This window comes from Vigna unguiculata, chromosome 5, assembly GCF_037176805.1.
Source record: "Vigna unguiculata cultivar grain cowpea cultivar isolate G323 ecotype 2 chromosome 5, ASM3717680v1, whole genome shotgun sequence".
Taxonomy (NCBI): Eukaryota; Viridiplantae; Streptophyta; class Magnoliopsida; order Fabales; family Fabaceae; genus Vigna; species Vigna unguiculata.
The window spans coordinates 52390168-52401897 of NC_140796.1; the positions used below are offsets into that span (position 1 = coordinate 52390168).

At 32.5% G+C, this 11730-nt stretch overlaps 2 protein-coding genes across 2 annotated transcripts; both read right to left on the reverse strand.

Moving 5' to 3' along the window:
• Positions 1-98: 98 nt before the first annotated feature.
• Positions 99-626, reverse strand: LOC114184203 (uncharacterized). The gene is made up of 2 exons (XM_028071480.2): positions 415-626; positions 99-308 (listed from the first exon to the last, which is right to left on the reverse strand). Exons 1-2 carry the CDS (start codon positions 550-552, stop codon positions 237-239), a joined length of 210 nt encoding a protein of 69 aa, XP_027927281.1. The 5' UTR covers positions 553-626; the 3' UTR covers positions 99-236.
• Positions 627-4425: 3799 nt separating this feature from the next.
• Positions 4426-10728, reverse strand: LOC114185475 (transcription initiation factor IIA large subunit-like). Its single transcript, XM_028073211.2, has 11 exons — positions 10351-10728; positions 9894-10064; positions 9634-9786; positions 8004-8055; positions 7872-7930; positions 7552-7677; positions 6079-6222; positions 5308-5371; positions 5032-5201; positions 4827-4910; positions 4426-4743 (listed from the first exon to the last, which is right to left on the reverse strand). The coding sequence occupies exons 1-11, from the start codon at positions 10468-10470 to the stop codon at positions 4720-4722; spliced, it is 1167 nt and encodes a 388-aa protein (XP_027929012.1). The 5' UTR covers positions 10471-10728; the 3' UTR covers positions 4426-4719.
• Positions 10729-11730: the final 1002 nt, after the last annotated feature.

An 11730-nucleotide genomic window follows, 5' to 3' on the forward strand; every position in this document is an offset into this window, starting at 1 on the left:
CAGATTATAAAATCAAAGAAAGTTATTCAGAATTGAAAATAATAAAATTTCGAAGCAGGAACAAAAGACGATAATAATAGCATTAGAATCTAAATCAGTAAGAATAACTACCAAAATATATTAAGAACCACAGATTACAAAACAGTTTATAAAAGTAGAGATGGAGTAGGATGTTTGGGGGTTACAAATTGGTTTTGGAGTGAAAAATGGATTAAGTGACGAGAAACAAGCTTCCGTCAGGAGTTGTTGGCAGTGGTAGGAATAGGAGCGGGAGCAGATTCAGAACATGCTTTCAGGACAGCTTCATTCTTCAAAACGAATTCAGAAGAAAAAAAGAGAAATGTGATTATCGAGAAAAAAGAAGAAGAAGAAGGAAAGAAACCCTAAAAAGGAAGAATAGAGAGCGATGAGAACCTGCCAAACGCGGAGGAGTCGCTTCTTGGCGTTGGCCTTCCGGGTGGTGGTGAGTTTAATTCTCTTCCAAACGAGTCCACCGGAGTCATGCTTCTTCACGATCTCCATCACGCGCGTCCCCCACAATGCACCGCCCATAACTGACTCTTCTTTCGATTCCAAATGTTCTTTCTGCTGCGTAACCACCACCTCCACCTTCAACCCCCTTTTCTGATCTTCACTTTGGGCCCAACCTTCTCATTTCTCTTTTTTTCTCTTTGGGCTTTCTTTCTCTCTACCCATTTTCTATTGGACTTTCAGTTTCCATTCCCACATTTTACTGTTTTCACTCCTCTATGTTTCTTTATATTCTAATAATCTAATATTACCTAATTATGCAAAATATATTTTAAACATGTTCGGAATTTTTTTTCATAAATACATATAGTGAAAGAAACAAGAAAGCTAAAGTAAATAACTTCTTTCAAAAGTTAAAAGTAAATAATGTCCAATACAATATATAAAAGTTTTCCCAGTTATCTAAATCTTTTAACTTATTTGTAGGGAAGTTTGTTTATTTATTTTTTGTCTACTAAAAGAGTGTAAAGAGAAAATTCCCCGTAGCATACTCTCATTTATAAAAGAAAAAAAGTACAAAAAAATAACATTTTCGTCTAAATATTTCAATTAATTCATTATTAAAGATTTATATTCATATTAGATTACTACTATACATCAAAATATAAAATAAAATATGTTAATCTGCAGTGATTTTTTATGTTTTAAAGTGAACATAATATAACATTATTTATTTTTGTTTTAAACCTGACTAATATTATTTTAAATTCAAGTATCATTTCACAATTGTGAGATTGAGAGTATAAGAAATAAGAGTTAACGAGTGACTTTGAAGAAAAGAGTGATTGAGTTTAAAAAATAAGAAATACAAAAAAGTAGAGTTAATTAAGAATAAATTATGATTTTTTTAGAAAATGTCACTTCATAATATTATAACTTTTAACAATAGTATGACATTTAATAAATTGTCAATTATAAATAACATACTTAATATAAAATAAAATTCGACAATTCTATAAGTTTGATACTATATTATAAAAAAAATTAAAATTATCAAATCAAATTGTCACATTTAATTTAACATAATTTTTTATAGTATACTATTCTAGCATTTCTAAATTGCAATACGTTATAGATCTCATTTTTATAGAGCTTTCTTTGTACTCATCACATATAACCTTTTGCTTTCTTAAATTAATTATATCTACGTCCAAAGAATAGAGTTTTTATAAGAATGAATACTATATAAACAAGGAACAATTAAATGTTAAGGTGAACAATTTAAAGATAAGTTTCTTTAACAAATTTATATACGTCTTTCATATCTAATATCTCATTTATAAGTATAATGAATCACAATTTAAATCAAAAAATGAAATAAATTTAATCTCTTAAACTTAATTATACAATGGATCATAAATGCATGCAAATACGTAAATGAAAATGTGTTGATATATATAAGTCATTAAGACAACTAAATCTTATTAGTTATAATATTGTTGAAAATGTTATAACATACATGTATAAATAATTGCTGTAATGTTTCTATATTGGGATCTTGTTTCTCAATATTCTTCTCCTCCTTACTCTGCGGAGGAAAACATTGAACAACAAACTAAAAAACAAAGATTTGAACAAAGGAATAAAGGGACATGTGCTCCTACAAAAGCTACAAACCATCCAAAAGTAGTATCGTTTTGTTGCTGAGTTGTTTATGAGGCTAAGCTTTATCTTCTTCTCCTTCGTTCCTTTTAAATCTCTACAAGTGCACAAGTAAAAACTTGCATGACACTAATTCATACACGTTGTTGTTGATATCATTATTGTCCAGAGCAAAGAGGAATAAACTTATAGAGCTCATCATTACACTCGTTCCTAGTTGCAACTTGAGACAAATTAGAAAGCTCATACATTGATGGAAATGGAATGCCAAAGCTTGATGAGAAGAAGAAGAGGAGAAGGCTGCACTACGAGGCTTCAAAAGGATGCACCTGCATCTCTTGACATTGATAAGGTTTACTGTGATCGACCCTCTAACCCTTTTGGAGAGGTTTCAAAGGCCATTCCATTGTTATCTCCACTTACATTTTCCCATCAATCCATTTATGAAGACATCACTGCTCATGTTGGAACACCAGAGAATAGTGAGAAGAACAATGGCAGTGGTGGCATGAATGAGAATAGGACTTTGTGCACTGGGTGGGAGCATCCAGCTATGGCTTCATTTCCCCATGCTTCATCGTCATCTTTTTGTAGCTTCTTCCAAAAGCAATGTGTTTTCGTGAATCATGCCTAGTGAATTATGTATTCACCATTTTTCTTTGTGTTATTTCTTGTTTATAAAAATAGGTGTGAGGGGAAGGTAACTCCTGCACTTCACTGTCCTTAGTTTTTAGGAAAGTAATAATGATCTTACTTAGCATCATCTTGGGGTTCAATTAGAGATTATGCATTATTTTTCAACTCAAATGTATTCCATTTAAGTGCAAACACATGCAGTTATTGTTAAAGTTAGGTAAGAAGTGTTTACTTATTCTGTAGTCTTTACCATTTTCATTCTTTTGTAATTGTTAGGGTGAAGAAAAACAAAACTACATAAGATATATTTACAATTTTATATTCATGCTGACAATAATTTTTCGTTAGGCCTTTTGCACATCTTTGTCTCTCAGATTACTAGTTTTTAATCTACATTTTTTTTTTAAATTCCAACTACTCTTGTTCCTTGTGACATTCTTCTCCTTTTAGTTCTTATTGTTATCGTTGCAAAAGAGTTTAAATAACTTTTAAATGTGGTCTGTTAAATATTGAGTGACTTGTCATGTCTCAATGGATGATAAAATCTTAAAGAACAAATTACAGAAAATTTAAAAATTACAAATTTTTGTGTTCAGATAAAGAACGAAAATAAGAAAGTCGAAAAGAAAAAAAAAGTAAAAAAATTGTATTGTTTGAATGAAAGAATATAATAAAGTGAGAAAAAAACCACAAGTAATATATTTATAAAATGACTAAATTATTTTTATTGTCATAAATTAATATTAATTAAATGTTAAGTTATAATTTTATTTTTATTATTATTTTCATACTTTTATCTTTATTATTTTATTATATATAATTATATTGCACTATTATTATTATATATGTTCGATTTTTCATGGGGAGTCGGCGAATAGTATATATATATGTGTGTATGTACGGTAGTTCTATATGGTATTTTTATTATTATAAAAAGTGTTCTTGATGCTACCATTTTAATTCACTATGCAATAAAATTATCTCCATTTCTATTCTATAATAACATACGGACTCACTTGAACAAGAAGAATTTTGCAAATCATGCTTTTTCTTATGGAATGACCATAACTAAAATGGTTGACATATTGTATTTTGTAAGATTTCTTCTAATTTTCGTACGAGAAAAATGATGGTACGGTCATTAGACATGCTTATTTTGTGTTTGTTTGGAAGAGGAGTGAAATAAAAAGAAAGAAAGAAAAAAGATTGGTAGAAATCGGGAAAAAAATTGTTTTATTTAGATGTTAGATATAGGAAGTGGAGCAACTTTTCTGTACTTATTTCGATGAATGAAAAAATGAAACAAAATAACTTGTATACAAAAATGTTAAAACATTTTTTTTAATAGAATAGTTGTAATTCAATTAAGCCCACGATGTACTATAACAAGCACACAACATCCTTATACCAAGAAAATCAGTTACAAACTAAGTCGTTCTTTAATCCAGAAGAGCATATATATATATATATATATATATATATATATATATATATATATGACAATGTTGTAGAAAACAATATTGTGAACCTTAATATACCAATGTTAGATTTTCCTTTCTTCTACTGTCTAAAGTTTCATATGTCTTTAGCACGCACCCCGATTTTAGTGTTCAAAAGCTAAGCCTGAGATAACCACAATCCAAAATTAACAATCACTATCATACAAAGGATTCTTAAATTAACCAAAGCGCCCAAGTATACAGAACTAGAGGAACCACATACTACAAATGGTGGGGTTCAAGGAAATGCCCGAGTCTCTAATATCAGGTAAAGGCCAAAAAATTGCTCATTCTCTATGTACAGGAGGCCAACATGGAAACAACAGTCTCGAAAGGGTAAAAGGATTTTTCTCTTCCTGAATGTTTCACCTAATTATAATCAAGGAAAGATCGTGAAACACTTGATGACATTTCCGAATCATGGTTCAAGAAAGCACCATCTCCAACAAAATCAGAATTCAAACTCTCCTGTCGCCTGCAGAGATGTATGACAGTTTGATAAATTAAATTGGAAAAGTAGAAAATAACATTACTTGTTCTCCTTCATCAGTGACAAACCTTGTTGAAGAGAATGTCCTTATTATTTATATGCATGATACCATCCTTTAATGTGCATTTCCACCTGCTCTTGGTACGAGTCACCTAAATGTTTGTCAAGATAGACCATATTAGAAAGAATAATCATCCAACCCTGAACCACACTAGCTGCATCATATCACAAATCCCTTTACTTCTAGTTCACAGAGTGTAGGGAAGTTGTTACCTTGTCAAACTGAGCCAAAACAAGATGATGTGTATTTTGATCATCTACTTGTTCTATGTCATCCAATTCATCATCATCTTCTTCATTTAATGGAGGTTCATCATCATCGTCATCATAATCATTTCCCGCTTCATTCTGAGCCACAAGAGCAGGGGTGCTAGCTGGCACTTCTAATAATTAATAAAGGAAAAATAATCAGCAACAGTAACAGATAAAAAATATATAAGCCGTAAAAATTTTCACAATATACTTAATACATTCATGTAATGGAATTACCAGAAGGAGCTGGTGTATTAGAAATGTTGTAGTCTTCACTGAACACTCCTTCATAGTTGTATATCTGCCACAGGATGAAATAAAGCAAGATGATAGAACACAAGACATGGTGGAGGAAGTGCCAAATGAAGCATAATGAAATTTAGAACATGGAAAAATTAGTAACTGCAGAGTTAAGTGGTGTTTTACAGTCCATCCAATCAATTGGAGTCTTTAAGAACCAAAGGTATCATTAAGCTTGGGTATAGCAGCTAGGCAAATCAATCCCCATTATTAAATGAGCAACTAATTCATGCTCCAAATTATATACATGTTAGTATATTACAAAATACATCTTGTTCAAATTGCAAACACTTTAAGAATTAAAAAAATAACAATCCCTTACATTCCTTGTAAAGTAATATGGAATTACAGCTTCACTCATCCTGCTTTATTAATTTTAAATACGGAAAGAAGTAGCTCATAAACAGACATCCTTATAAATGGGAGTACAAGTACTCAAAACTCTGATTTTTCTTACTACACATAACTTACTGAAATGATCTCCAAGGTTCCATTTCTTTCATAGTTTTCCAAGGAAAGAATAACTCAAATTATGAATAAGAACTCATTAAATATAAATAAAGTGGCTATTGAAACACTGACCTTGAACGTGGTTATTAATTGCAAAATTAGAAAGCTCGGGTCTCTCTATCTACCAAGAACTAAAAGCGGGTGTTTTTCCCAAAAATGTAAGGGACAGAAGGAGACGGGACAAATAATACTACTCACATTTGGAGTAGAAAGCACATCATCATCAAATGGAATTGGTCCATCAAGTTGAGGAATGCTAGAAGTCAACCTCTCCAAATCTGCTGGCATTTTCCCTTTGGAAACAGTGTGATGTGAATTAATGGAGATGTTCTCCCCATTTACCTGGAAGAGTGATCTCTAAGGATTAGTAACTGAATATCCTTTTCCCATCAACCAAGCAAGTCAATGAATTATTAACACAGATAACATGCACGCTCATGCACTGTAAAAAGCAACAGAAAAATGTATATTCAGTCAAAGAGTGGAAAGGACAAGAAGCTGACAATTTAAATTTCTCAGTAACGAGAAAAATGTCAAAACTGCAGATCATTGTGACAGCAAAGCATTATTACTTTCATCCTGAAAGTTGAGATGACAGTAAAACAATTCTGAAAATAGAAATTTAAGACAATTTTTTATCAGATTTCTGAAGTTAGTAAACACTAGAACATTGTCAAGCAGCTCCCAGGCGGACTGGTGGTAACTAAATTCACTCAACCTAGAATATCTACATCTACATGGAAATCGGAATCTATGTTCTTGAAGAGCTGAATAATTGGCCTCATAATAAAGTGCCACAAAAAACTGTAAAATTACAACGGAAGACTGAAAATAAGATATCAAATTTCCAAGATAAACACTATCTCATGAATAGGTTTACAGCAAGAAATATAGACAAAATCAATTATAAAGTATAACTACAATTGAAGACCCTAGCAAAGAAAAATAGTTTATACTGATCTTACAATAGTCCAATGCACAAGAAAGAGATTCAAGCAGGAAATTGACAAAAAGAATACACAAATAACAAGAGTTACAAAAATAAATAGCAAGGAGAAATATACTGCATCATTGTGGAAAATCAATTCTAAGGTAGAAATGTACAAAACAAAAAAGGAACATAATTCTAAAGACTTGGCCCGATATTAAACCATTCATACAGCTGACAAAAAAAAAAAAACGATTTATTACTTTTCTTTTATTGTGGGGGCAAAGTTTTGGGATGTGGGCCTTCATAGTTTTGATGTAGTTGAATGGATTATTCATTTGTATTCATGGTAAACTGTCACAATACTCAAATGTGTTTAAAAATATCTGTGCATAATCTACATTTTTTCAAAATTGACAGATGCAGTGTAGGTTCCCCCCTCCCTCCTTAATCCCTCATTCTATTCCTGACCAATTGGTAACCAACGTTTGAGAAAGAGCATATACTCTCATACAAAACAATACACTTTCAAGGGATTGGAATGACAAGTGCCAAAAATAACAAAAGAATTATAAAACTAGAATATCCTTGCTCCAATCCAGTAAAAAATCAGGGTCATTTACAATGGAAACAAAAATGATAAAGATAAGAAATTAAATTATTAACATCATTACAGTGCCACTTACAAACAATGAACAAACATCTGATATATATGCTGCTGACCAATAAGAAAACAAGAATACCTCAATTTCAAAAACTCCAAGAGCAGCATCCCCAGCTCCATCTTGTTGAGGTATATATCCACCAGCATTATATTGAGAAGTCAAATCATTACGTTTTCTCTTTCCTGATGACATAGTGAAGAAGTCCTGGATTTTTTTAAAGCATCAGCAATATCTAAACGTGAAGGAAGTTCAGGCTTGACATTCTAAACAAATACCTATAATGTGTTTTGCAACAACAGTAGCGCAATGTGCAGAGTTTACAAGGTACGACCATGATGAGGTTAAAATTTTGACAACAGAGAAAGCATTATTCTATCTGACCTAACTAGCTCACTTACCTGTGTCAGAGGTTGATTAGAAGTTCCTCTGTCTGCCTCATCACGCCCTTCCACATAAGCTACAGTAATACACACCATTAACTGCAAAGTTGTTTGACTAAACATTTTAACCTGAATTTAAATGGCACTCACCAACATTGACATCAAGTGAGGGTCTCTGGTTCATCCAAGGAGAAGGAGGTTGCTGTAGAAGTGTTAATAAATATAATATTTAATATACACCTTAAAAAAGCCCATGAAAATGATTTAAACAAAATAGTTTAGTCACTTGAGAGATTTAAACACGGTTATAAGTAGCACACTATAGCAGTGAAGAACAACTACTAAGTTTGAATAGTAGTGCATTTTAAATAATGCCCACAATTGCATCCAAAGAAGCGGACATCATTTGAGTACCTATTTTTTTCCCCTCAAAACAGCATAATTTTCAGTGTTTCTAAAGGTGAAAGTTTGCATGCCTCCTTTAAGAATTTTAAAAATTCCTATTTTGATGCTGGTTCCCATATAGTAGTCAAATGCGTACTATAACTAAACATGAGTAGTACTACACTCCACCAGCTACTTCTGTGTAACCTGTTGCAGATTAGTCTTTTTGCAGTGGTTGTAGCAATGCAGATTGTGGCTACTTTGGGGTGAAATCACAACCATCTATGCCAGTATTCCCCTTGTGACAGAATGGTGCCATTTGATGCTATATTACTGACACAATATTAGATTTCCACCCCATTTCTATTTAAGAGGAACAGAAACCTTATTCCCACCTATCTTCCATACCCTGCTGATTCAGTGAGAATTTAGATCTCAGACTAACTATAAATATAGCTAATGAAGTCCTTATTAAACTTGAGTAGTCTTCATCTTGCAAGTCACTTTTATTGGATTGAGTTAAGCTCTAAAGCCAAAATTTTAAGATTGTATCTGCGTACATTATATTTGTCTATATTTTAAATGTATATTCCTAAAAGTGAATATTCCTAATTGTGAAGGGGTATTATTGGGCTACAACAGTTGTCCATACTCGAAATGTCTTTGGGCGATATGGCACAACAGATATCGCCGATGTAGTCTTTTTAAGACTTGAGTAATTCTTAACTTACAAGTCAAACAAGTTCTGTGGGATAAACCCAAATTACAAGTGAGGTACCCTAATCCATCTATTGAAGAACACCACCACCACCCCCTCCCCCCTTCCCTTGTTTCTTTAGTTAGATTCTCAACATTACAAAGCATTTTCAAGCCATTTACCTGCAAGGACGGTGATGTTCCAGCCAACTCTTTGTAATAATAGGTCTTTCATTCACTTTTCTGTGCTTCCAGTCACTAGTTTTCTAAGATCCACAGTTTAATTTTTATTCTAACTGGACATTGTTTTCTGAATAACAACCACTCTTGTTTTTTTATGATGACTTGTATTTGAAATTTGAAGTCTTTTAAACCTTTTTTGTTTCCTTGACTTCAATTACTGCTTACTTACATATTGCCAAAACATGTGACCTTTTATTTAATTATGAATATGCCATGAATTCTGATTAATTTTATAAATACTTTAGCATTTATGCGTATGGTATAAATAAATTATTCAATTTGCATCTTAGAATAGTGGCAATGCGCTACACTGCTATAGTGTTTTCAGAGTTGGCCACGGCGTATCACTGCTTGAGATTGATAACTATGGAACAAATGAAAATAGGTAATTTGACATGATAAATTGAAAAATACTTATATGATATAGAATGGGGTCAGTTAACAATTCAAGCATTACCATATATGGAGCAGGCCTTCCTCCTTTTCCATCAGCATTTCCTCTGTTGTCATTTGCGGAAGAGGGATAGTCACTTGGTCCAGTAGGAATGTTATAATTTGAGTTATCCCCAGTTCCAGGTAAAGGGGTTTGAATTGGCGTTTGCAACGGAGTCTGCACATTCAAAAGTGCATATGGGCAATCCAATAATTTTAACTCATTAAAGAATATTAAAAAACATCACTGGATGAACTTATAACTACGATGTGGATCAAACTCACAGGGGGGAAAAGCATCTCAGCAGTAGGAGTCTCATACTCCTCGGTCCCCTCATACGGCATGTTAAGATCATGAACAGGAGTAATAGGACCACCGGGAGTTGGCTTAGCCGCAGTGGACCTTTCTATGGGACCTAGCACAGCGCCAGCTTGCATCATCTTTGATTCCCACATCTAAGCCAATTACAAAACAAAAAACAAAAAACTGACGAACATATTTAACACTGTAGTAATGGTAGTAATAATAATAACAATAATAAAATAATAAAATAAATAACATCAAGACGATCCGAATCAACAAACCAGCCGACACAGAAAAGATTTCCAAACTAAATCAATAGCCATTTGAAATAGATGTATAAACATAACTAATCCGATTTATTGACTGACTATAGGAATTTAAAAGAAAATAAATCCTGGAAATATGAAAACAGAAGAGGTGGAAATGATATTTAATTACAGCTTGAAGCTCCTTGAGAACTTCCTCGCCGGGACCGCCGTTGCTGACGAACTCGTCACGGACCTTGACCATGACATCCTCAATTACATCGATGTAGACCTGGCTGGTGGAAGCCGCCATCAAGAACGAACCGTATCTTTAGAAGAGTTTCCGAGTGTCTCCAATAATTGTTCTTTCACGAACGATTTGAGAAAAGTTCAATGGAAGGGACAGAGAGGAATCATGAAAAATTGCAGGCTAGGGTTTGTGAGGAGGGTGAAGAGTGAGAACTGAGCGGCGAAGAGAGAGAAGGGACGGACCAGAGAGAGAATAAAGAGAGGAATATAAATAGGTTTGCATCCGATTTTAAACACAGCTCCCACGTGTCAATGTCTGCTTCTTCTTTATCTTTCCGTTACTCCAACACTGCATCGGATCCTCTAAGTTTTTAAGACAAACTGCACATAGTCAAGTCCTAAATCTCACCGTTAATATTAAAAAATAAATTTAATTATTAATTTATTATGAAAATTTCAATTGCATGGATGAGATTTATCCTGTTCCCCATCACCAAATTTTTCCTATTATCAAATTTCTAATTTATTGATACATAGGTTTTTTATTCTTTAAAACAATAAAACATTATTTAGCTACAATTTTTGTAAAGTCAAATATGGTTGAAGGTTGAACCTCTATTAGTAAATTATTTTTAATTTTTTTTATGTGTGAAACTATTATTCTAAATTTAATGATTTTTTTTTTGTGTTTTTTTTTTTGAAACTTTTATTTCATACCACATTGGGTCGGGAGGCGAACGAGACTAACGTGACTTTTGATAGAAGTTCGTGATCACCAGCAATTGCATCCACAACATGAATATCTGGTATTAGTATTTATTTTATTTCACAACTTTTTGTCTAAAAAGTTAAAGATAGGTGTCTAAATATCTGAACTTCAAGACAAAATTAAATAACATTTATTCAGACTATCAACATGAAGAGAGAACAACCTTAACCTTGCACTAAGAGTGTATCAATTTGACCAGAATTCCCAATTCATGGCTTGTTACCTATTATCTTCAAAACTTAACAGTACAAACAGAAACTTTTATCTGCTCACCTACCTAAGTATTGAACATCTTCCATCAGTATTGGTTATTTCTTTAGCATGGACAATCTTTACATTGAAAATTGATGTAGTCCTATTCCTTGATATGGATAAAATGTGCATAACAGTACAGAGGACCTAACAGTTATGTCGTTTTTTATGGGTAAATTGTAAATAAATGTACAATAATAAATAGTAATATATAAATAGTGATATATAAGTCAGCAAAGGATCACAATTGAAATACCTATGGGAACAACACATAAAACACAAAAAGCCTAATATAGACAAACG